At 55.7% G+C, this 23779-nt stretch overlaps 1 protein-coding gene across 1 annotated transcript in view; it reads left to right on the top strand.

Moving 5' to 3' along the window:
• Positions 1-22563, top strand: part of RUNX3 (RUNX family transcription factor 3) — a 63186-nt gene extending 40623 nt beyond the window's left edge. The window contains exons 4-6 of the mRNA XM_074380294.1: positions 3776-3880; positions 15225-15383; positions 20713-22563. Of these exons, the coding sequence (XP_074236395.1) occupies positions 3776-3880; positions 15225-15383; positions 20713-21257 (809 nt within the window). The 3' untranslated portion in view covers positions 21258-22563. The remainder of the gene's footprint in view (positions 1-3775; positions 3881-15224; positions 15384-20712) is intronic.
• Positions 22564-23779: the final 1216 nt, after the last annotated feature.

The raw sequence follows: 23779 nt of genomic DNA, 5'->3' as shown, positions 1-23779 counted from the left end.
AAATGAGAGCCATTATCTCTGCCCTTAATTTATTTTACAAATGTTGTTGAGTACCTACTGTGTGCCAGATGCCATCCTAAGGGCTGGAGACACAGCATGAACAAGACAAAAACGTCGGCCCCTGGGGAGTTTATAATCGAGTGGAAGGAAACAAAATGAGTAGATGGATTATTAAAAGCAATACGCATCGTGGGAAAATTCTAGCAGGTGCAGGGAATAGAGAAAGGGAGTGGGAGGCCTGTGATACTTCAGACTGAGCTGCTTCGCCTTTTTGTTTTGTTGTTGTTGTTGTTGTTGTTTCGTCTTTTTTTTTTTTTTTAACCCCATGGGCCCCTTTGCTATCTGATGAAGAAACCCACACACCTTTCTCAGGATAAGGATTTTTTTAAGATATAAAATCAAATCCAAAGTATTACAGTGGAAACCAGTTCTATTAAAACATGGCAAAATTGTGGTAAATATGCTGCTTTGCTCAATGTATTAAATAAGAGCTAGCATTGGGTTTAATGATGACCGTGGTTTTGAAGTTGTGACGAGCATAAAAGATATTTAGAGAAACCTGCAGCAGCTGTAACGTGAGATGTAAGTATCTGTGACGTCTGTTGGCGACAAGGTCACAGGTACAGCTGATAATACCTCTGTGATTCGTTGCCTACGCTCATACTTGAGAGTGATGCTAAATTTCAGTCAGAGGTTAGGGACAATACAATTGTAATGTTTTCCTATCCCAGTTCTCAGGTTCACTCAATTATACAGAGCCAAGATAAAAATGCCTGCCAGGTGTAGTGGCTCATGCTTGTAATCCCAACACTTTGGGAGGCCAAGGCGGGAGGGTCACTTGAGCCTAGGAGTTCAAGACCAGCCTGGGCACATAGTAAAACCTTGTCTCTACAAAAAAAGAAAAAGGAAAGAAGGAAAAAAAAAAAAAAAAAGAAAACAAATAGCCAGGCATGGTGGTGCTCACCTGTTGTCTTAGCTGCTCAGGAGGCTGAAACAGGAGGGTGGCTTGAGCCTGGGAGGTCCAGACTGCAGTGAGCTATGATCATGCCACTGCACTCCAACCTAGGTGAAAGAGCGAGACCCTGTCTCAAAAAAATAAATTAATTAATTAAATAAAATTTAAAATGCCCACTTTAGGTAAAGTGACCAGGGAAGGCCTGACTGAGAAGGTGAGAGGCCTGAAGGAGCGGTTTAGTAAACTTTCACTTGCTGCTGTGGGCCTGGGGCCCTGTGGCAAGGCACTGGGGCCCATTCGTCTTCTGTGTCTGGATTCTGGCCCCTAGGGCTCTGGGCTGTCAGAACCAAGAAGGTGCTGGACAACACTGGCAGGGTCAGAGGCTCAGGGACCCCAGGAGAGTACTGAGCTGGTTGGAGGAGGAAGGGGTGCAGGAGAGAAATGACCTCAGAGTGAGGACGGGCAGTAGGAGGGGTCAGGCAGGGAGCCTGAGGCATCTGCTGGGCACTTTGCTAGACCATCTGCACTTTCTGCTTCTAGAAATCATGCAAAGTGCCCCTGTGACCTGATAGTGGGAGAGCACTATTCTGACCTGGGGCTCCAGGGGCAAGTGCTGGCTGGCTTAGGAAGAGACTTCCAGAGAAGCGCCTCGCTTCCCAGTTGGAGCCACACGTCAGTGGGTCTTGAGATTGAAACTCCGCCTGGTGTCTCAGAGGACCTCTCGTTCTGTGGCGTGGCTCCTGGCAGCGTAGCTGGTTTAATTTTGTTCTGGATTCTCCTGCCTCTGGGGCTGGAATTTTCACTTGATAGTTGGCCCGCAGGTACCTGGCCATGCAGAGACAACTGCGAGATCCTGGCCTCCACCCTGAGCTTCATCTCCCACCTGCAATGTGCGGATGTTGAAACCTACCTGCTCGTCTCGGAGGGTTGGCGGAGGGGGATAGGAAGACATTACAGTTGAATTGTCCCTAACCTCTGACTGAAATTGTGATCACTCCTGCGCTTGGGCAGCCTCCCTTGGTCCCTCGGTGGCCATCCTGTGCCAGCCCTGGGGTGCGGGTGGCATGTGCCAGACCATTGGCCCTATCGACAGGGAGTTCCCAGGCCCGTATGTGGGATCCAGAGCCAGGGATGGGGGATAAAGTCTAGTTTGGGGGATCCGCAAACCCCGCCCCCCCCCAACTCCGGGCCACTAATCTTGTATGGCATGAGACTGTGGATCATAACAGAATAGGGCGAGAGGAGAACTCTTCCCAAGACCGTAGGAAGACTGCATTGCCCTTTGAGGAAAAATCCTTATCCTTTACCATGCCAACCAGCAAACTCCCAGACACGTTAGAGAATTCACTGTAGAAAGTAGAGAGAACACTGTCGAAAGTAAATCTTGATAAACTGCTTTCTACACGGAGAAACCAGTCTAAACATAAAACGGTAGGAGAACGAGAAATAGAAGTGAAAATGAAAAACCGCCCAGCGTGAGAAGGCGAACTGTGCAGGCTGGTGACCCGGGGAACTGATGGCCACAAATACAGCATGGAAAGTATTAACAAGCTTCATGTATAGCAATTTTTAAAAGGCACTAAAACCTTCACAGGAAAGTAAAAGAGCATGAAGCAATAATTAGTGTTGGATTATGATGGATATGATCATATAAAAGTTTCAGTCTCACTAGTAATAGAAAAAAGGCAAACAAAATCAAGAGCGTGTAAAAGATCTTCCATCTTGATAGACACATCCCTGGGGTGTGACGCAGCCTCACAGGCGAGGGTGACGACTCAGTCTCTCCAGAGAGTCATCTCACTCCAAGAGGGATCCATGCCCATAATATGTCCCAAGCCTCTGATGCCGTGAAATCACTCACCGCTTCTTGGAATCTATTCTAAGGAAATAAGCAGAGATGCAGACAAAGATGTTTATAAATAGAAGGCCACTTTCATTTTATTTTAAATGGTAAAAAAAAATATATAGTATTTTAAAAGTTTTTTCCCCCTCTCAGGAATTTTGAATGGAGACTTTGGAGCCAAATGTCTATCTAAAAATAGAAAAGCATTCTGGAAATAGCAGTTGTGTCTACAGAAGAAATGTCTACAGCTCCCAAATCAGTCCTTTTTCAGCTCCAGCTGCACACATCAATAAGAAATTAGCAACCATGTAAATACCCGGGAGTAAGGAGGTAGATAAATAAAAGATGAGGCTTCCGTGAGTTGAAATATTTTACAGTCATTAAAAATGAAGTTTATGGAGAAGTTTTAATGACGTGGGAAAGTGCTTCTGATGTGATGTTAAATGAAGAAGAAAGACAGTATGAAAATCCGTATTTTAGTACCACTGCTACTGTGTAAATATACAAACCCATACAAAAAGAACTGGAAGAGAAAACACCCAAATGATAATGGTGTTTATCTCTGCCTAGTGGAACCGTGGGAGGGTTTTTTCTTCTTTGTTTATATTTTCTATGTTCTTGAATTTTTCTACAAAGATCAACAATTACTTTCGGAAAAGAGAATATGCCCATCCTGCTCCCCGCCACAAAATGGTGTTTCTGAATAGAAGAGGCAGCAGAAAGGCCAAGAAGCAGGGAAGAAATGAGCCAGGGTCACCACGGCAAGGGGTGGAGGGTGGCAAAGTTGGTGTCAGACCCCCCAGGAGCCTTGAATGCCAAGCCTGGCAGCTTGAATTTCACACTACCCAGGTTCAAAGAAGACAGAGTACCCCTTCTTGAAAGTTAGGGGCTTCCAGGGGTAGGTACAGGTGGGAGAGCAGGGTGTTGTGGAAGTTTCCAGGTGCCAACCGCTTGCCTCTATCCCTCACTCTCCCCAGGGAAGAGTTTCACTCTGACTATCACTGTGTTCACCAACCCCACCCAAGTGGCCACCTACCACCGAGCCATCAAGGTGACCGTGGACGGACCCCGGGAGCCCAGACGTAAGTGCCACCGAGCCCCTGCGTGGGGGAGGAGGATCCAGCGGGGGAAGGACGGCAGCTAGGTCAGAGAGATGGAGCCCTCTTGGGGCGTTGCAGTCCTTGGCTCTGTCCCCCACACACTGTGCGCCTGCTGGAAAACCTTAAACCCTCTGGGCTTTAGCCCCTAGACTGTGGGAGGCGAGTGAGGAGGCTGGGAGTGGGGACAGCTGTCCATGGGGACTGCTGAGGGAGTCAAGGGAAGGAAAAGTTTAGAGAAAGCTTTCAGATGTGGCATGTGTGGAGTGCTTGTGCGTTTCTGGGTGGAGGTTGGGCCAGGCTTGCTTTACTCTGCCCCCAGCTTCTCTGCCGGTGGCTGAGGGATGCATGGAGGCCAGGAGTGCCCAAAAGTCAGGGACTGGCCTGGCTGTGAGGCCAGGTCCTCTCCCTGGAAACTGGGTCTTTGAATCTTAGCATGTGACTTGATCAGGTCACCCAGAGCCCGGGCACTCGGATCCTCTGACCCACACAAGCAATATCAGGACTGCAAATTTGATTCCACAAATATTCACTGGGCACCTGCTATGAGCAGGAAGCCCTGGTCCATCAAAGCGAGTTTGTGTTTAATTCTTCTGCTTGCTGAAGGTCAGATTAAGGCTGGGGAAGTGGGAGGGGAGGCCTAGGCTCTGTGTCTGCAGAATGAATGAAATGAATGAAACAGAGCCAGCCAACTTCCTGAGCTCCATCCCACCTCCCTGAGGCATTCTCAGCTTGGTACATTGAGGGTTGGCCTGCCTCTCTCTTTCTCAGAAATGTGACCCTTTGCAGTTTAGAAAACTTTTTTGCAATCACTATTGAATGGGATCCTCGTGACAGCAGAGCCAAAGGGGTCACCCAAGTCCCAGTGAGGAGAGAACCCAGGCCTGAGGGAGTTGGGTACCTGAACAGCACCTTATGCTGTGCCAGGTGTGGGGAGGTGCCCCAGGCCTCAGTCTTCCCAAAGGCAAGATTCTAGGCTGAGCAGGCTTGGGGCAGGAGGCCTGACCCTAGGCTGGACCCTCCCTTCTCGGGAGTCAGCTGGGTCTGACCCCCCATCATCTGATTCCTGGGCCCATCCCAGCCTCTGGCCACTTGGGAAAGGCTTGGAGCTGAGCCCAGCAGCCCTGGAAGAGTCTCCCTCCAGGCCTCTGAGGGTCACCTCTGCCAGCCCTGAGCTCCTGCATGCATCCTCAAGCCTGCACCATCCGCTCCCAGCCAGCACTCGCTCTGGCCACACTCCTGCGAGTTCCCTCCTGCCGGGATCAGACATGGATGGGCCCATGCTCTTGGCCTTGGGCTTCATGGCCCTAGGCAGGTTGTGTCTTCTTTTTGGCCTCAGTTTTGTCATCTGAGAACTGGATCCGTGACTGCAGGAGTCTCAAGGAGGTGGCTGGGAGTCCTTGTGAGCCACAGACCACCATAGCGCAGAGAGCAGCTTCCGAGCCAGTCTTCTTGGCTATGGGGTCTTCGGCAAGTCATCTCCATGCCTCAGTTTCCTGGTCTGAAAAATGAGATTCACACAAGCAGCTGCCTCATCATGCTATTTCGAGGAAACAGTGGCTTAACCTATTGAAAGCACTTACCAGTGGGGGTGGGCAGATAAGCAGTCACTTTAGCCAAAGCTGTTATCTGCGGTGTGACCTAGGGCAAGTCATTGACCTCTCTGGGCCGAAGCTTTCTCCTCCGTGATGTGTGATGATGCCACCCACTTGCAGGCCTGGAGATCAGGGGCAACACGTGGACAGCACATGGCTGTAACACCGAGAGGTCCCATGAGTCACTGGGTCCACAGTGTTCTGTCATCCCCGGTACCCAGCCCCCTTTCTGCACTCCCACCACACCATTTGTCAATGGTGGGCTCTCTCAGGGGCAGCAGCAGGGCGGCTGCCTTGGTACCAGAGGTGCAGGCATCAAGTCTCCATTGAAGGAGGTGGCAGCCCTGCCCTACGTCTCCAGGGGCAGGCAGGAGCAGCATGGACAAGAGCGGCAGTTGGGCTCCCAGTGGTGATGTGGCCCTTGGGAGCCACTCCAGAAAGAGGGGAGCACTGGGTTGGTAGAGGCACGGGACAGGAGTCTTGATGCTTGGTGGCAAGATGCTGAGGTACTGGGCAATGCTGGCACCTCTGACAGTCCTCCATGCTCTCAGCGCAGTCCACCCCAGAGCCGCCCACCCCACCCTGCCCTGCTGGGGCCCCTGGATGGGCCTGGAGACTGAGCCCTGCCTGTGGGAGAGTCCAGTGGAATCCCCTCCTGCTCTTCCCTGCCTGGCTCTCCCAGACCTGAGTTGGCCCCTTCTGGGGTGAGCTGGGAGGGAGAGCAGTGGCTCAGGATGAGGCAATAAGAGGAAGGGGTAGAGGCTGGGCCTGGAGACCCACGGCATCAGAGGCCGGGCTTGCTGCATGACCTGAGACAGGTGGTCTCCCTCTCTGGGCCCTGGCAGGGGCTGGATCAGTGGTTTGATTTGTAGAAGAGAGTAGAGATGGGGTTGGGGGGGCAACCTACCAGGTCCCCCATTCTTAGGACCTGCCTGCTCTTGTCCCAGGCATATTCTGGCCCTAAGATCGGGTCCCACTCATGCCCTGGTTTGCGGCCCCACTCCTTTGTCTTTGACCTTGGACAAATCTTTGGCCTTTCGGGTCCTCAGTGTCCCCATCTATAAGAGTGAAGGGACCAGCTCAGCAGCTCCTGATCACTGGGCAACCCCCTCCCTGTGCCAGGCCCTGTGCAAAATTCCCATTAACTGATCTCTTGGGTAGCCCCAGGAGAAGATAGAGGCCAGGGCATAAAACCTCTTGCCCAAGGTGACCATCGGCACACTATGGGGGCTCCAACCCAGGGCTCAGGGAAGTGAGGACCATTTGGAAGGGCCTTTTGGCCTCTGTGTGCTCAGCTGTGAAATGGGTGGTATTGGTGTCTGCCTGGGGGAGTCACTGTGAGGGTTGACTGAGTTTCCCATGGCCTGGCCCCGGGAAGTGCCCCACCAGCCTCCTGGGTGTTACGGGCCTTTGGTGCTCCTGGACTTCCTTTCCCAGCAGTTTTTCCTGTTTTGCCACCTCCGACCCTCTGAAACCTGAGCCTGCTGTGGGGTGAAGTGGGATTAGGGTCTGGTCCTGGGAGCCAAGGACTGGGAATCTGTAGATCCCTGAGGCCGGCTGTGGGTTCTGCGGCTGGGTCGTTCCCCTCTGGTGCCCAGCAGAGTGTGCCCGGCCTGCAGCCAGGTGGCCAGCTGGGTTTGAAGGCTGGCTTGGTGGCTTCCTGCCTGTGTGGCCTTGGTTTCTGAGGTTCTCAGTGCTGGTGTCCCTCAGAGTCACTGGGGGCTGGTTAAGAAGCAGGTTGCTGAGCCGGGTCCAGGATCCCAGCGGGGGGGCTGTGGCACCTGGCAAGTCTGGCATGGACCTCAGCAGGGGAACGGCCCTCGCACCCATCTAGCCTGTGCCTGTTACCCCTGCCCCACTCTTGCATGCCCTCCTCTTGCACACCCTGCTTTGGCCACCCTGGACTCCTGGCTGGTCTTGGAACTTGCCAGGGACACTCATGCCCCGGGGCCTTTGCACTGCTCTTCCTTCCCCTGGAACACTCCTCCGCAGACACGCCCGGATGCCTGGCTCGCTCCTTCTACCCGAAGCCTCTGCACTTCTCAGCCGAACCCCTGTTCCAAGTGGCACACACACACAGCCTTCCTCACCTCTCCCCCTTTTTTTTCCTGGCTTTTACGTACCCCAAGCACTTACCACCTTCTAAGATGCTATCTAGTTTGATCGTTTGTTTCATTTATTACTCATCTCTCTTGTATTGTTTTGTTTTTTCATACGGGGTCTCGCTCTGTTGCCCAGGCTGGAGCGCAGTGGCTTGATCTCAGCTCACGGCAACCTCTGCCTCCCAGGTTAGGATTCTCCTGCCTCGGCCTCCCGAGCAGCTGGGATTACAGGCGCCCACCACCATGCCCAGCTAATTTTCCTGTTTTTAATAAAAGAGACGGGGTTTCACCGTGTTGGCCAGGCTGGTCTTGAACTCCTGACCTCAAGTGATCTACCCACCTCAGCCTTCCAAAATGCTGGGCTGACAGGCATGAGCCACCTCACCTGGCCCCCTATTGTTTATGCTCTACAAGGGCAGAGTTCTTTCCTCTGGTTTGCCAGGACCACGTATCAATAGACCCCAGGAATGCAGGCAGGAGCCTTTCATAGTTGGTCCATTAATCGTTGATGAATAAGCAAATGATCTGTTAATGTCAATTTTGAGTAGCGGGAAGTCCTATGAAGAAAAATAAAGCTGGAAGGAGTGGAGCCTGCAGGGGATGGGACAAGGGGTGGGGCCTCCTAAAGAAGTGACCTTTGAGCGAGGGCCCGAAGTGAGCAGCCAGCAGAGTGTGGCTGCCGAGGGTTTGGCGTGAGCAGGAGAAGTGACCTGAAGCCCACAGTTGGGCCTTTGAGGGCCTTAGAGTTTCTGCAGTTTCTTCCCAGGCTGAGGAGAGGCAACTACTCCCGGCTCCCAAGATCCCCACAACCCCCAGGAGTCCCCTGGACTAGGGGCAGGGCTAGGGGAGGAGTCTGCCCAGCAGGAGGGAAGGGGTTAACCGCAGACCTCCCGGGTTCTCCTAATCAACCCCAGGCCGCTGGAAGCCCCACTTGCAGCCCTGGGAGGGAGCCGCTGGCCTCCCTGCCCGCTGGCCCCTGGCCAGCCCGTTTCCCTGCCCAGCCACCGACCCGGCTTTCATCTGCTCACAGGGGGCCGATTCACGGCAGACCACCCCAGGCCCGGCACCCGCCTGCTATTCCGCGAGGCTGTTAAGAGTCGGGTGTAAATCTCCTGACAGGCCGCAGAGCCGGCCTCAGGCCCGGCGCCCTACCCTGCTGCTGGGCAGACAGTGGCTGCTGTGTCTGGGTCACAGACGCACCAGGCGGCCGAGGAGGCTGCCCAGTGGCTTCAGATGGGTGAACGGCCTGGTCATTGGGGACCACACTGTCCTCAGCAGACGATGCTCTTCTGTGGCCCTGCCCGACTCTGCTCCTCCCAAGAGGCTAAACACTGAGCTGGCCTCTTGCCAGCCAGATCTCACGGCCGGATGACCCAGCATTTCTCTCATGGAGGTCTTTGGAAGCCATGACCTTAGCAGCTGAGCTCCATAGAGTGTGTGACCTTTCCAGGTTTGAGTCTCAGAGCGCCACACACCATGTGACCTTGACAGTGTGCCTCTACTTTTCCATCTGGGGAACGGGGCTGATGGTAGCTGCCCGTCAGAGGGGTGTGACCCTTGGAGACGACACGCATGACCCACCTTGCACAGTGCCTGGCACATCATAGATGCCTGCTAAAATGGTTGCCACTCCTGTCATGGGGGCTTGTGCTGGGCCTGCGTGGAGGCAGGGGAGGTAACCCTGATAGCCTCTTGGTTTCCCCAGAAGCACCAGATACCTGGCAGGGGTGGGACCCCCGCCATGTGGTGGTGAAGGATTCCCTGGGGACAGTGGTAAAGGAGCCTCCAACCCCCCAACCAGAATCAGCCCTGGTCTTCCAGCTCCTGCACTGTGACCCTGGTGAATCACCAGCCTGGCAGGCCCCAGCACTCCTTCCCCTACTTTGGCTTTTATCATAAGCCTGTGAGGTTGGTCACCCCCACTGCACAGATGCATCAAAGGAGCTGTTTGCCTATGTGCCGATGGCCAAGTCAGAATGGGAACCCAGAATGCCTTCCTTGAAGGCCAGGGTCCGATGGGCTGTGTAATTCTTTAAACCTTTCCTGGCCCTCGGGGGTTTTGCAGATGATACAGCTGAGGCCCAGAGGGAAAGAGTGGTTTGCCCAAGACCGTTACCACTGGTGGGTGAGAGCTGCCTGGTGAGAGCTTGGGGCCACCCAGGTCCTTGGGAGGGGCAGGCTGAGATCTGCCCTCCCACAAGTGAGGGCCATAGGCAGTAATCCAGGCTGTGCTGGAGGAGCTGTCTGATCTGAGACTAGCTGCTGGAGGCTGATGGCAGCCAGGACAGGCCCTGAAGGCCGAGCAGGGCTTTCTCCAGGCATCTCCATCCTCTGCTTTTAAAACCACGTGGCCTGTCCTCCAGCTTATTGGCACCCTCAGGGGCTAAACAGTACGATAACCACTTTACAGATGCGGAAGTTGAGGCCCAGAGGCAGAAAGCGACTTGGTGAGCTAGAGCAGGGTATGACTGGAAATTGCACTCTCAACCCTGAATTTCATAGCAGGGAAGGGCCCCTGATGGAGTCCACTGAGACCTTCTCATCTTCCTCTCCCCAGTCCCATCCTCCTGGGCCTGCAGACAGTGCTCTGGGCCCTGGGGCTGCATGGGGCCCTAACACCTATGGCGGAGTCCCCACTGTCAAAACACAGGCTCTGGAGAGAGCAGGTGGCCATATGTCTTCTGCATGACCTTGAGCTCACTGGTTGTCCAGAGCCTCAGTTTCTCACCCAGACGATAGGACGGTGGCAGAGCTCACTCAAGGGGTTGTTGCAAGGTGAAACAGGACAGTGAATGTTGTCTGCTTAGACGCTGCAGTGGAGGAAGCGCCCGGGAAGCGCCTGCTGCTGTTCTGATGATTTCCACTCCTGGAAATTGACCGCTTTTAAGGGCAGTCCTAGCCTGCAGAGGTGCGATGGGGGCTCCATTGTGGGAGAAAGGGGCCTTCCTGGAGGAGGGGCTCCTGGATGGGCTTCGACGGACAGGAGAGCATTGCTGCAGAGGCTGTCCTGAGCTGAGGCTCTGAAGTCTGGAGGGCAGAGGATAGTCAAGACATCCTGGGATGTGGGAGTAAGTGGATCCTGGGGCCAGCAGCCCTGCCTTCTTTTCTTTCTGGGGCCCCTCTGACCAGGGGCTGATCTTTGTTAAGATTCTTCTGCTCACTTGCTTTCTTAAATCAGGGACTTTCAAAAAGAAGGGGCCTCAGTGAGCAGACTGTGCAGAGGGGACTGTACTGAGGCATAGCAGGACTGGGCCCAGTTGATGGAGTGGGTTAGGACTGGAGCTCCCCACTCAGCTCTTGCTCCGGGTATCTGAATGAAAGAGGCCTTTGCTATGGCCCATCTTCTTTCCTCGGGCACAGGAACTTCTGTCCTGTTCCCAGTGTGAGGGCCCGGCCCTGTGGCTCTGAGACTCTCTGGCGCCCTGGCCACGTGGGGCCGCCTTGGCTCCCCTCTGCCCCTCCCTGGCAGTGGCTCCAGCATTCACAGCAACAAGGAAGCAATTTCTCAAGTGCTGTTGAACTCCCCTCCTCCAGGAAGTCTGCCCTACGAAAGGCAAGGGAGCACATGGTGGGAGCATGGGTTCTGGGGCCGGATTACCCGACCTGCAGCCTGGGTTCTGAGACGGCCACTCAATATGGGTCTCCTGGTGAAGCCTTAGTGGCCCCGTCTGAACGATGAGAACAAAAGGGAAAGTGTCAGGAAAAGAGCCCAGGGCTTGGAGTTGGGAGATCCGGGTGTGAATCCCGCTTTGCTGTCCCGGCTCTGTGTTCCATACACAACTTCACCGTACTGGCCTCCGCCCCCGTCTCCAGCACTGGGACGTCGGTTCTGCCTCCCTTGGGCCTGAGCAGAGATGAAGGTGATGGTCATGATGGTGGTGACCCACATGGGCGGAAAGTGTCCACACCTCAGGCCAGCACCTCAGCCCACAAAGACAGTGTGATGGGGACACCGCAGCTCGGGGTAGGGGGAGGGAGTGTGACTTGAGTGAGGCCACCAGACTGCAAGTGGCAGGACCCATCCTCGAACCCAGGCTGGCTGTGAACCCCGCCCTCTTCCGCCAGGCCTCAGGAGTCACTGTAAACACTTTGTACACGGTGTGACTCAAACAGGGGACTTTATTCTCCTGTGATGAAAGTAACAAGGCCTGAGGTTTTGCACCAGCCCTCTTGGCTTCCTTCAGGCCTGTGGCTAAAACACCCAGATCCTTTGCACCCAGGCTGTTGTCGGGTCAGCCTGTGGTCCCCACATCCCTCCGGCAGGCTTCATGCCTGTTAAGATTCTTCTGCTCACTTGTTGCCCAGCTCTTCCACATCTCTCTGTCACTTCCAGCAGCCTCAGCAGCAAGGAGCACGTTTCCTCCAATGCCTGTTAGGGCTGAGAACTGGGTCTGGAATCGGAAGCTGTGGCCATACAGGGCCTGCCCTCCTCAGGGTACCAGTCAGGTGCCTTCCACAAGGCACATCCTCTCCCTCCACCCCAGACCCCACCCATCCCACTTGCCTTGTTCACGTGACTTGCCCCACCCCCATGGGCATCTGAGTTTGCAGCCCCAGCTCCAGCTAAACTCACCCCCAGCCCATGTTTTCTCCTTTGTTGCCAAGGGTCCTGGGAGGCAGCAGTGGGGGGCGTGGCCAGAGACCAAATGGTCTTATTCCTGCCACTAAGTGTCCCATGGTCTGGGGCCTCATAGGAGGAGAAAGTGGAGCTCTCTGGTTCTCGGTGACAGGCTGAGTCCCTGCGGCTCCCAGGCCACCTGCTTTCTTTCTGAGGCTCCCAGATGCCCATTTGAGCTTGCAACAGGGGTGCTTAGGGAGCCTGGAGGCCGACAGGTACCGGAATCCATTGTGTTCCCATTCTGAAAATCAGCAGTCAGGCCCGTGCGAGGCCTCAGGCTCTGTCCCCTCATGCCCTACAGTGATCGACAGTCTTTTCCCACTTTCCAGTCCCCTGGGAATCACTAGTCCAGGCTCCAGGACGCACAGGGACTTCTGTTTTACCTCCCACCTACATCTTGCCTCTTCTCCCTCTGCCAGTCTAGAAAATGCACATCACTCTAGACCCAAGGACTTAGGCAAACCTTCTCTCCCCTCAGCCCCTTCCCCACCTTTTTTTTTCTTTTTTTTTTTTTTTTGAGGTGGCGTCTTGCTTTGTCACCCAGGCTGGAGTGCAGTGGCACGATCTTGGCTCACTGCAACCTCTGCCTCCTGAGTTCAAGCATTCTCCTGCCTCAACCTCTTGAGTAGCTGGGATTACAGGGGCCCACCACCACGTCCGGCTGATTTTTGTGCTTTTAGTAGAGATGAGGTTTCACCAGATTGGCCAGGCTGGCTTCAGACTCCCGACCTCATTCAGGTGATCTGCCCACCTCGGCTGCCCAAAGTGCTGGGATTACAGGCATGAGCCACCACGGCCGGCCCCCACCTTCTTTCCTAAAGGGTCCCAGGTCCAGGAAATCCCACCCCCTCCTCAGCGTGTGACCTCCGACAAGCTTCCTTGCCTCTCCGAAGTTGCAGTTTTCTTACTTGTAAAAGAGAGCCTGGCCAGCCTGCCTGCCCGGCAGCCTCCCTCCAAGTCAGGTGAATGGCCCGCGGTCCTGACCTTGAACCTTGTTAGTGTAGTGACCTTGTAGTGGAGCCCTGGTGCAGTCCTCCAAGGGAGCGGCCCTTTCCTTGGGTCTGCCCTGGAGAAGCCCCAGCCACTAGGGAGTGTGCACAGGGATGTTCCTGGGAGTGCTGCAGGTAAGGGAACTAAAGAGGAAGCTTGGAAAGGACCGGTGCGGTGGAGGGGCCTGTGGGGTGAACTGTGCTGTGCCTCCGGCGGCCAGCAGGAAGCAGGCAGAGCAGTGTCACGTCATCCGTGTCATGCTTGAATCTCCTCCGAGGCAGGGAGGATTCCCAGGGTTTTATGGGAACTCTGTCATTTCGGTGGGGCTGGGTTACTCTCCCCATTTTGCAGATGAGGAAACTGAGTTTGAGCTCTAAGGTGCACTACTGAAAAAGCAAATTACAGAGTGACACGCCCAGGCTGAGGCCGTTCAACAAGAGTTCCATGAGGAAACATATTCTGCGTTTTCCATTCATGGAAGACGAAAAATGTCTGGAAAGAAATTGGTCACAGTGGGAACGCTGGAGAGGAGCTTAGAGCAGTGGAAAGGGCCTTATCTGTAATGCTTTGATTTTTGTAAATATTCTCATGTTGCTTGTGAAATGTTAAATTAGTAATTACAAAAGTGTGTATGGCGGTGGCTGGGGAGAGGTCTTTGCAAGCTTGATGTCACTCAGAAGTGTCTCTTGGCCTCAGCAGGCTGCAGGAGGGTGGGCGCCTGGCCACCTTGAGCCTCCCAGCACCTTTGAGGTCCTTCCTGTGTAGGCTCTGGCAGAGAGGGAGTAGGAAATGCTGACAGTTTTCTCCAGGTGTGACGTCCCAAGCCAGGTACACTCGCTCCCTGACCCCAGCTTACAGGCAGAGATGGCCGTCTAGCCCCTCATGTAAGCCCCCTGCACCTCTGCCCAGCATCCTGGTGGAGTTTTCCTTCTGCCTGAGGCCCAGAGAGAAGAAGGCATGTTCTGGGGATCCCACAGTGACTTGGGGCTGGAGAAGCCTGCAGTCCCATCCTGGGGCCACCTCCCATTGTTCTTGTAGACATGGGAGAGAGTGTGCAAGGCAGGTTGGGATGCTGGGTGACCGAGGGTGGCAGTACTCCTTGGTTCTCTCCCTGGGGGCATGAGCCACTTTCTCATGTCTGTTGCCTCAGTTTCCTTTCGTTAGAGCTAGGGTCCTGGTTCTGTTGCCCAGACTAGAATGCAGTGGTGCAGTCATAGCTCACTGCAGCCTCCACCTCCTGGGCTCAAGTAATCCTCCTGTCTCAGTCTTCCCAGTAGCTGGAACTATAGCCTTGTGCCACCCCACCTGCCTAAGGTTTTTTTTGTTGTTGTTTTTTGTTTGTTTGTTTTGGTACAGACAGGGGTCTTGATAGTTGCCCAGGCTGCTAATGTCAATCTCCTGGGTTCAACTGATCCTCCCACCTGACTCTCCCAAAGTGCTGTAATTATAGGCATGAGCCACTGCACCCGGCCCTCAGTTTCTTCTTCTGCCAAACAGTGTGTGTAGAGTTTAGATCACCGTGTGTGTGGAGTTTAGATCACCGTGTGCTATAGAGGTTTAGATCACCGTGCGTGTAGAGTTTAGATCACCGTGCGTGTAGAGTTTAGATCACTGTGCGTGTAGAGTTTAGATCACCGTGCGTGTAGAGTTTAGATCACCGTGCGTGTAGAGTTTAGATCACCGTGCGTGTAGAGTTTAGATCACCGTGTGTGTAGAGGTTTAGATCACCGTGTGTTGTAGAGATTTAGATCACTGTGTGTTGTAGAGATTTAGATCACTGTGTGTGTAATGCTTTAGATCACCATCTGTGTAGAGGTTTACATATGTGGGGCGGCACACAGCGACCATTCTCTGTCAGTAAGTCTTTTGAAAACCTCTGGAAAGAGGCTGGTGGTGACCTCAGGGTTCTCCCAGCAGAGGCCTAAGGTCAGACCTCAGGAAGAACTTCCCAGCAGAGTGAGTTATTTCTGTCTCCACTAAGACTCTGGGGAAGCAATAGCTGATGGGCTCCCTGTGCTCTGCAGGGCATCGGCAGAAGCTGGAGGACCAGACCAAGGCATTCCCTGACCGCTTTGGGGACCTGGAACGGCTGCGCATGCGGGTGACACCGAGCACGCCCAGCCCCCGAGGCTCACTCAGCACCACAAGCCACTTCAGCAGCCAGCCCCAGACCCCCATCCAAGGTATGGCACTGAGGGAGGGGCTGCAGCAGGGTAAGGTGGGGGTGGAGAGCCTGGATGTGGTCCAGTCTGCCCCAGACCAAAAGCCCGTCAGAAGATTAGTCACTGCACCTGCTTGTTTTATAGAGGAGCTGCTGGTACTCATTTGCACCTTAGATGGTTCCTGAGGGCTTGCTGTGTGCTAGCCGTCATTCATTCACTCAGCAAACACTTACTGACATTACTGACATATGCCTGGGGCCCAGCCCCAGGTATCCGCATGGGCAGACAGCACCCTGCGTACCAGTTCACTGTGCCTGGGGAAATGGGGTTAATTCCATAGTGCCCCTATTAGAATTGAGCCATGACTTGTCCAAGGAGCCATGACAGACTCGTCCCTGCCATGTAGTTTCCCCACCCCTGCCCCCGGCCTCCGATTTTTCATCTGAAAGTGGATTGATTGGTGGTTGGTGCCTCTGCCCAGGGCTGGGATGGCATTCAGTGGCGTTACTGCGCTCACACAAACTTTGCACACTGTTAAGTGACGTTCCAGCCCTACAGAGGCACATAGCATTCCTGGGAAAGGTCTCCCACCCTGCCCAGAGCCTCCTCCCAAACAGGAGGAACTGAGGTGGAAGGGAAGGCCGAGCAGGGTCTCTGTCTCCACTGTCTAGGTGGATACAGCAGGCGTGGTCGCAGCCAGGCCTCAGGCAGGTTCTGGAATATCAAGCTGCCTGGCGTATACTAGGGGCTCACTAAACAACTGCGGCCTGCATCTCTCCTCTGTTCTCTCAGTCAGTGAGCTGGGGACGTGGGAGGCTGTGTGCATGGCCGGCCTTTGGGCCAGGCGGGGTGCCAAGGGTGCTTGGTGGCCCGGTGGACAGAGGCAAGCAGGCTGGCTGCTGTCACGGGATGTGCCTGTTCCCGGAGCCTGGTTAGAACTCCTTGACAGACGAATGAATTGAGGCCTAAGAGGTTCAGAGCCACCCTTGGGTCACACAGCCCATCTGTGACCAGGCCCAGAGTCTCCACAGTATGTGTTCCCAAGCACTTTCTGTACTTCTTAGGGGACAGATAAGGGGCCTGGAACAGGGCTGCCATGCTGAGGTGGGGTCCGACTGGGTCCCTCTATTGACGTTCCAGGCGTAGTGCAGTGGCCAGGAGCTTGATGAGGCCCTCAGTGTGAAGAGAGAACCCCTCCCCTTCTGGCCTGAGACGCCAAGGTCGGAAGAAGCCCCAGGCCCAGCCTCTCTGAGCCCAGGAGCTAGTGCATTTGAGACGTTCAGCTCCTGAGCCCATGAGTTGGAGGTCTGCGCTCAAGAGGTGGCAGAAGGAGCCCTGGATGCTGTGCTTGCGCCCACCCCTGCCCTGTAGCTGCTCCTGTTCCTGCCGCCCACAGGCCAGCATCTGTCAAGGTGCGGTAGCCTGGGAGCCAGCCTTTCCCTGCCATCTGCAGAGCCCGCCGGCCAGGGGATCAGGGCCTAGCCAGGGAGCCAGAATCCGGGAGGTGGGGTAAACAGTGGCTTCCTGCCCCCCAGCCCCCATGGAAGGAGAGCCCGTCTGCCCATCCACCGATGTGTGGGCCCGGCTTGGGAATCAGTGCCTGCAGGAGCCTGGGGCAGGTGTGGTCCCCTCCATCCAGCCCCAAAGGGCCAGGCCTAGCCCCACAGCAGGCACAGCTGCTGCTTACACTCCGGACTGGGAGGAAAGCGGCCTGGCCTGTGTGGGGCAGTGGCTGACCTCTGCATCTCTGGCTGCTTCCTCCTGAGGCCTCGTCCAGTCCCTCACTAGCCACCCACAGCACTGGGCCACAGTCAGCCAGGCCTCTCCATCCCCAGGCCCAACCTCTTTGAGTGAGAGAAAGGGCCTTGGACACCCAGGACAGGGCAGAAGCGTGAACTCTGTCAGGTGGACCAGGCTGGGACTCAGGCTCTGCCAGGCATTGGCTGTGTGATCTTAGACAAGTCACTTAAACCCAGCCTCAGTTTTCTCATCTGTGAAGTGGGGAGAAGGAGGTCCCTGACAAAGAGCGGGTGTTGGCAGGCCGAGGCTTGGGAAGTCACTCTCACAGGGATGCCCCCACCCTCAGGCTCCCTCCTGGGGATCCCCCTCGGAACATCCCACCACCACGTCTTTCAGTGCCTGTTAACTGCCTTGACCCCCAAACCTTGGTCACTGGCAAGCAGTGTAGAGACCCCAGCCCCTCCCATACCCCAGCCCCAGCCCCCAGCCGCAGCCGCCCACAATGGGGGCTTCTCACAGCTGAAAGGGCTCATTCAGCCACCACACAGCAGCCGGGGCAATCTGGAGAAGAAAATAAACATTTCCTTCCACTGTTGGGATTGGCTGCTCGTCAGTGGCCCGGGCAGCTCGGGTTTCCTGGGGCTGCGGGGCTGCCGGGTGGGGGTAAAGGAGTTCTGAGGAAGCTGCTGGGGGGCCTGAGGGGGTGCTGAGGGTAGGTACTTCCCCCACCACCCTAGAGGAAGGGTGGTGGCCTTGAGGAGAGAGGCTGGAGGGGACAGTGGCAGGTCCAGGGAGGCCCAGCCCAGTGCCTGGCAGCCCACTGAGCTCTGAGGGGCACAGTCCTGCTATTGCATCTTGGGGTCCCTGTGTGTCTCCTTCGTCTTGAGAATGGGGTTTCCACAGGTGGCCAGCACCCACTTCCACCCCACCCGGCACCTGCCCAGGACCTCTCCCCCGGAGAGGCTCCCCAGATGAAAACCAGCAGCCAGGCGCCTCAAAGACTCTTGGCCTCAAGGGGTAGGGGCAGCCAAGTGACCTAGGGAGAGTCCCGGCTGTCCCAGAAGGCCCCCGCCACCCAGACTGCTGTCCCCACGTCTTCTTACCTCAAGCCAGGACCGTCACTCGGCTCTGATCCATGCCCAGGGCCAGAGTCTGCTGCTGAGGGAGACACACCCCCGCTGACTTGGGAGGACCCCAAAGCCCCGAGAAGTTCCAAGTCCTGGCTGAAGCCACACAGCAGCTCAGGCGCTCAGAGCTCTCCATCCTCAGCCAAGCCTCGGCATGGCAGGCAGAGCCCACCCCGGCCGGCACCAGCCCTTACCCTTTGGAGGGTGAGACAGAGGGGATGCTGGGCCGGACAGGCTGCACCTCTGGACCGCTGCTGGGGGCTCTTCTGCCTCCCCCTGCTGCCAGAGTACGAGGGAGGCTGTGCACCAGGGCCTCATTTCAGCAGGGCCCTGAAGGAGCCAGTTCTCCTGGGTACCCAGAGTAAGAGGCACCACAGCCAATGGCCTTGCAGAGCCTCACGGACCCTTACTCTGTGCCCGGTGCCATTCTAAGTACTTGATGTGTATTAACTGAATCCTGATGAACTGTTATCATCTCCGTGTGTTATATGGAGAAACTGATGCACAGAGAGGTTAAGTGACTTGCCCAAGGACACACAGCCAGTAAGTGTCCAAACCAGGATAACTGTCCGGCTCCAGAAGCTGCACAGTAAGGCTTGATCCTGTGCTGCCTCAAAGACAGCACAGCTCCCTCTCAGGCATGTTTTGGGGCTCAGGACCAGAGACCTTAGGATTGTTTGCCGGGTCCAGTGTGCTGTGTGACCCTTACGCAAGTGCCTCACCCTATCTGGGCCTCAGATTCCCCACCAAGGGTGTTAGACTCAGTCCCCGAGCCCTTTGAATGCTGAGGTTTTGGAGGTCTGTGATGACAGTCAGGGGCAGGTACTGGAACACCCTTGCCTTGAAGCCCATTGAGAAGCCACACTCCTAGGGGGGCAGGGGCAGCGTCTGGGCTGGACACTGTGACCAGGTCAGGGTCTCAGTCCCCAAGTTTGTCTGACTGCTGTCTCTGCTGCCAAGGCAGGTGGCATCTGGTCACTGTGCAGCCATGAGTCAGCTCCAGAGACACAGGCCCAGGGTGAGGTGGAGGATGGAGGGCAGAGCTGCTATGAACTCAGGGCCCACAACCCAGATGTGAGCGCTGCACCCGGGCAGGAGAGGCTCGTGTGCAGGTGTGCGTGCACACACACTCGTGCGCTCACACACACATGCACTCACACACGCACACACACTCGCACACGCGCACACACTTGCACATTCACACACACATTGACACACGCACACACACTTGCACATACGCTCACACACTTGCACATTCACACACTGACATGCACACTCGCACATACACCCACACACACTTGCACATTCACTCACACATTGACACGCACACACACTCGCACATACACTCACACATACACATTGACACACGCACACACACACGCGTCTCCAGCAGAGAGGCCGTATGATGAGTAGCAGTCCTTTCTCTATGCAGGTGTGTGGATACACACACACACGGGTGTCCCCAGCAGAGAGGCCGTGTGATGAGTAGCAGTCCTTTCTCTATGCAGGTGTGTGGATACACACACACACGGGTGTCCCCAGCAGAGAGGCCGTGTGATGAGTAGCAGTCCTTTCTCTGCCTCCATTTTCTTTTATTCGAAAGCGGGTTCCAGCTCCCAGCCTCACATCAGAGCCCTTTTCACATCCATGGCTTTGTCAGCTGTTACCACAGGCCGGTGGGAAGAGGCACCTCGTGGGCCGGGCAGGGCTGCTGGGAGACCTGACCCCGCCCTCAGCGCTGCCCCACCCCCACATCCTAGGCCGCTCCTCTGCTAGGCTGGGAAGGAGGATTTTTTTTTTTTTTTTTTTTTTTTTGAGATGGAATCTTGCTTTGTTGCCCCAGCTGGAGTGCAGTGGCGCAATCTCAGCTCACTGCAACCTCTGCCTCCCAGATTCAAGTGATTCTCCTGCCTCAGTTTCCCGAGAGGCTGGGATTACAGGCGTCCACCACAGCGCCTGGCTAATTTTTTTTCTTTTTAGTAGAGACGGGGTTTCACCATGTTGGCCAGGCTGGTCTCAAACTCCCGACCTCGTGATCACCTGCCTGGGCCTCTCAAAGCGCTGGGATTACAAGCATGAGCTGCTGGGAACTCAGGGCCCACAACCCAGATGTGAGCGCTCAGAGCGCTGCACCCGGGCAGGAGAGGCTCGTGTGCAGGTGTGCGCGCACACACACGTCCAGCCCGGGAAGGAGGATTGAAAGAAAAGAAAAGGTCCTCCCTGTCTTCTGCTGCTGCCAGCGGGGAGGCTCCCACGGCCCCTCTTGGCCCAGGGCAGCTCCCACCTGCTCTCCAGCGGATCTGTGTTCCGAGTTCTGGCAGGCGAGGCCCTGGGCAGCCTAGGGCAGGAGTGAGGTCTAGAACCAGGAGTCCCCTAGATGGGCCTTGAGTCCCCTAGATGGGCCAGAGCCCAAGGTCATTCTTCAGGAAGGCCTCCTGGGGGCGTCTCGGGCTGCCACTGACCTCTTCCTTGCTGTCCTCCAGGCACCTCGGAACTGAACCCATTCTCGGACCCCCGCCAGTTTGACCGCTCCTTCCCGACGCTGCCAGCCCTCACGGAGAGCCGCTTCCCGGACCCCAGGATGCACTACCCCGGGGCCATGTCGGCTGCCTTTCCCTACAGCGCCACGCCCTCAGGCACGAGCATCAGCAGCCTCAGCGTGGCAGGCATGCCGGCCACCAGCCGCTTCCACCACACCTACCTCCCGCCACCCTACCCGGGGGCCCCACAAAACCAGAGCGGGCCCTTCCAGGCCAACCCGTCCCCCTACCACCTCTACTACGGCACGTCCTCCGGCTCCTACCAGTTCTCCATGGTGGCCGGCAGCAGCAGCGGGGGCGACCGCTCGCCCACCCGCATGCTGGCCTCCTGCACCAGCAGCGCTGCCTCTGTCGCCACCGGCAACCTCATGAACCCCAGCCTGGGTGGCCAGAGTGACAGCGTGGAGGCCGACGGCAGCCACAGCAACTCGCCCACGGCCCTGAGCACGCCGGGCCGCATGGATGAGGCCGTGTGGCGGCCCTACTGACCGCCCCAGTGGACTCCTCCCGCGGGAGGTGGGGACCCACTGGCAACCTTCGAGACCAGTGACGGGCCAGCTCCGAGGCTCTGGGCAGGAATGGGACTTGTACTCTAGTGTGGTCTCGGTCCCAGGGTGGTTCCAGCTGGTGGGTGTCTGACTGCACCTGTCTAGCACATCCTTGTACAGAGGTGTGGGGAACAGCCCCACCCGGGTCACTGCCCCCAGCCCAGATCCCGGCGGTCTCATCAGCCTCCTGCCACCTCCCCAGAAGGTCCTCACTGTCTCCAGCTATGCCCAGTGCTGCATGGGACCCATGTCTCCCGGGACAGAGGCCGTCTCTTCCAGAGAGAGACAGCACTGGCCCACAGGATAAGCCTCAGGCCCCAGGAAACCTCCTCACCCCTGCATCCCGTGGGTCCAGCTCCCTCTGTATTTACACAGATGGAGTCAGAACTGGAAAGTGTCCCCCACCCCTGCCACCCTTGAGAGGGGTTCCCTTCATTGTACAGATGGGGCAGGACCCTGCACATTGCTGGCAGAGATGGGATGAGAATACATCCAAGCCAGTGCCCCCAGCCCGGCTTCCCCTCCGTTCCTAACAGTTGGCTTTCCCCCAGACACATGGGTCCCAGGCACCAGAGGAGATGAGTCTATGGCATCAGCTCCCTAAACCCAGGAAGGGCCCTGCAGACTGGCTCCTCCATGCACTTTACCAGCCCAAGGCATCCACCCTCTGTTCTCTTGGTCGGGGGCAGGGTGGGGGCAGTCTCATAATTTCCATTTGTGGGGAGAATAGGGGGGTCAGATAGGTCCTAGCAGAGGCATTGAGGTGAGGGATCATTTGGGGTCAGATACCAGCATCCCTGTCCCACCTAGGTCCAGCCAAGCTGTGCCCCATCCCTCAAGCCTCCCTGGAGGACCTGGCCAAATCTTGCAACTCCTGACACGTACCTGTCGGTCTTTAGCCTATTTTGTGCTCTGAAAGCAAACAGTCCTGAACAACAACAAAAGTTGTTAAAACTGATTTTAGAAAAAGCAGCTTAATCTGACATTTTCAAACAAGGTCTCTCACAAGTGTAGCTCCGTGATGATGAGCAGCATCCCCAGCCCCTCCCCCTCACCAACCCCCCAGCTGCCTCCTGAGAGTGTGGGGTTATTAGGGTCTCAGTACTTCCTCAAGGGGCTACACTCCCCACCAGGTGACATCCCAGCAGCCTGCACCACAGGTGCCCCCTGGGAGGACAAGGGAAACGCTGGTGAGATGGTGGGCTCGCTGTCCTCTGTGGCTCTGGGACATCTGTTTGGGAGGCTGTGTGGGTGTTCTGGTTGGGGTGGGTGGGATGGGGGTGCTGGGGAGCACTGGCTTTGCGTGGCAGAAGAGAAGCACTGTAAGGGCGTGCCAGCTGCATCTCGGCCCCACTGCATTCTGAGGTGAAGTCTTGTCCCTGAGTTTCGCAAAATGGAAACGTAGGCCCTTGCCCTAGGGCCAGGCACGTGGATTCTCAGAGTTCTCTGGCCCTAGAAAGGCTTAGAAAACATGTTAAAGGACAGGAAACTCATAAAGGCTAGCAGCACGTGGTTTTTGTAACTTTCTGCCTCGTCCTCTGTGGATGCAGAAATCTGCCCTACAAAAGGGTCGTCAATGTTGCCTCTGTGAGAGCACTGCCCCCACCCAACCTGTCACAACAGCCAGAACCATACACCAGAGACACACTGGCAGGCTAGGCAGTCCTTCTGGTGATCCTATTCCAGTCCCTCCTACTGCAGTTTCTCTTGGCCTGACCCCACTGGAAAAACAGTCTCCATCTCTTCAAAACAACTGCTGACTCCCTGCACCCAGGATGCCTCTCCACCGATACTTAAGCAGCAGCTACAAGTCCATTGTCCTTGTACTTTCTTCCCTCCTGATCTCTGGCTGTAGCTGGTCCCGGGTCAGTGTAGGAGGCAACCTTTGGTTCCCAGTGCCCAGCACTTTGTAGCTCATCACAGATTACTACCCCTTCCTGATCCTCAAGCCTTGGAGGAGAAGGGATGGGAAATAAATTGCTCTTCCCACCCCATCCCCCATCCCCTGACAAAAAGTGATGGCAGCCATACTGAGTCTGTAAGGTCCAAAGTGGGTACAGACAGCCCAGACGTAAAAGTGTGTCCTTATTTACAAGGCTGCTTTAAAGTTGTACTAGGCAAACACTGATAAAGGAAGCAGGAAGATGTTTTGATACAATGTAACTGTGAGCCTGTCAGTAGTGGGTACCAATCTCTTTATGACATATTGTCATGCTGACATGTGACACTTGCTGCACTCATATCCGATGCAAAACCATCCCAGAGCTGGCGAGAGGATGGAGCAGGGTGGAAACTGCTTTGCACTATCATTTGCTTGGTGTTTGTTTTTGATGCACAACTTGCTTGTACAGTAAACTGTCTTCTGTACTATTTAACTGTAAAATGGAATTTGGACTGATTTGTTACAATAATGTAAGTCTGAGATGTGTTGAAGGAGCCCAGTGCCGGGCTTCTAGGGCTAT

Source organism: Saimiri boliviensis, chromosome 11 (genome assembly GCF_048565385.1).
Source record: "Saimiri boliviensis isolate mSaiBol1 chromosome 11, mSaiBol1.pri, whole genome shotgun sequence".
NCBI lineage: Eukaryota > Metazoa > Chordata > Mammalia > Primates > Cebidae > Saimiri > Saimiri boliviensis.
Note: the sequence above shows the minus strand (reverse complement) of the source record. Positions and strands in the feature narration are given on the sequence as shown.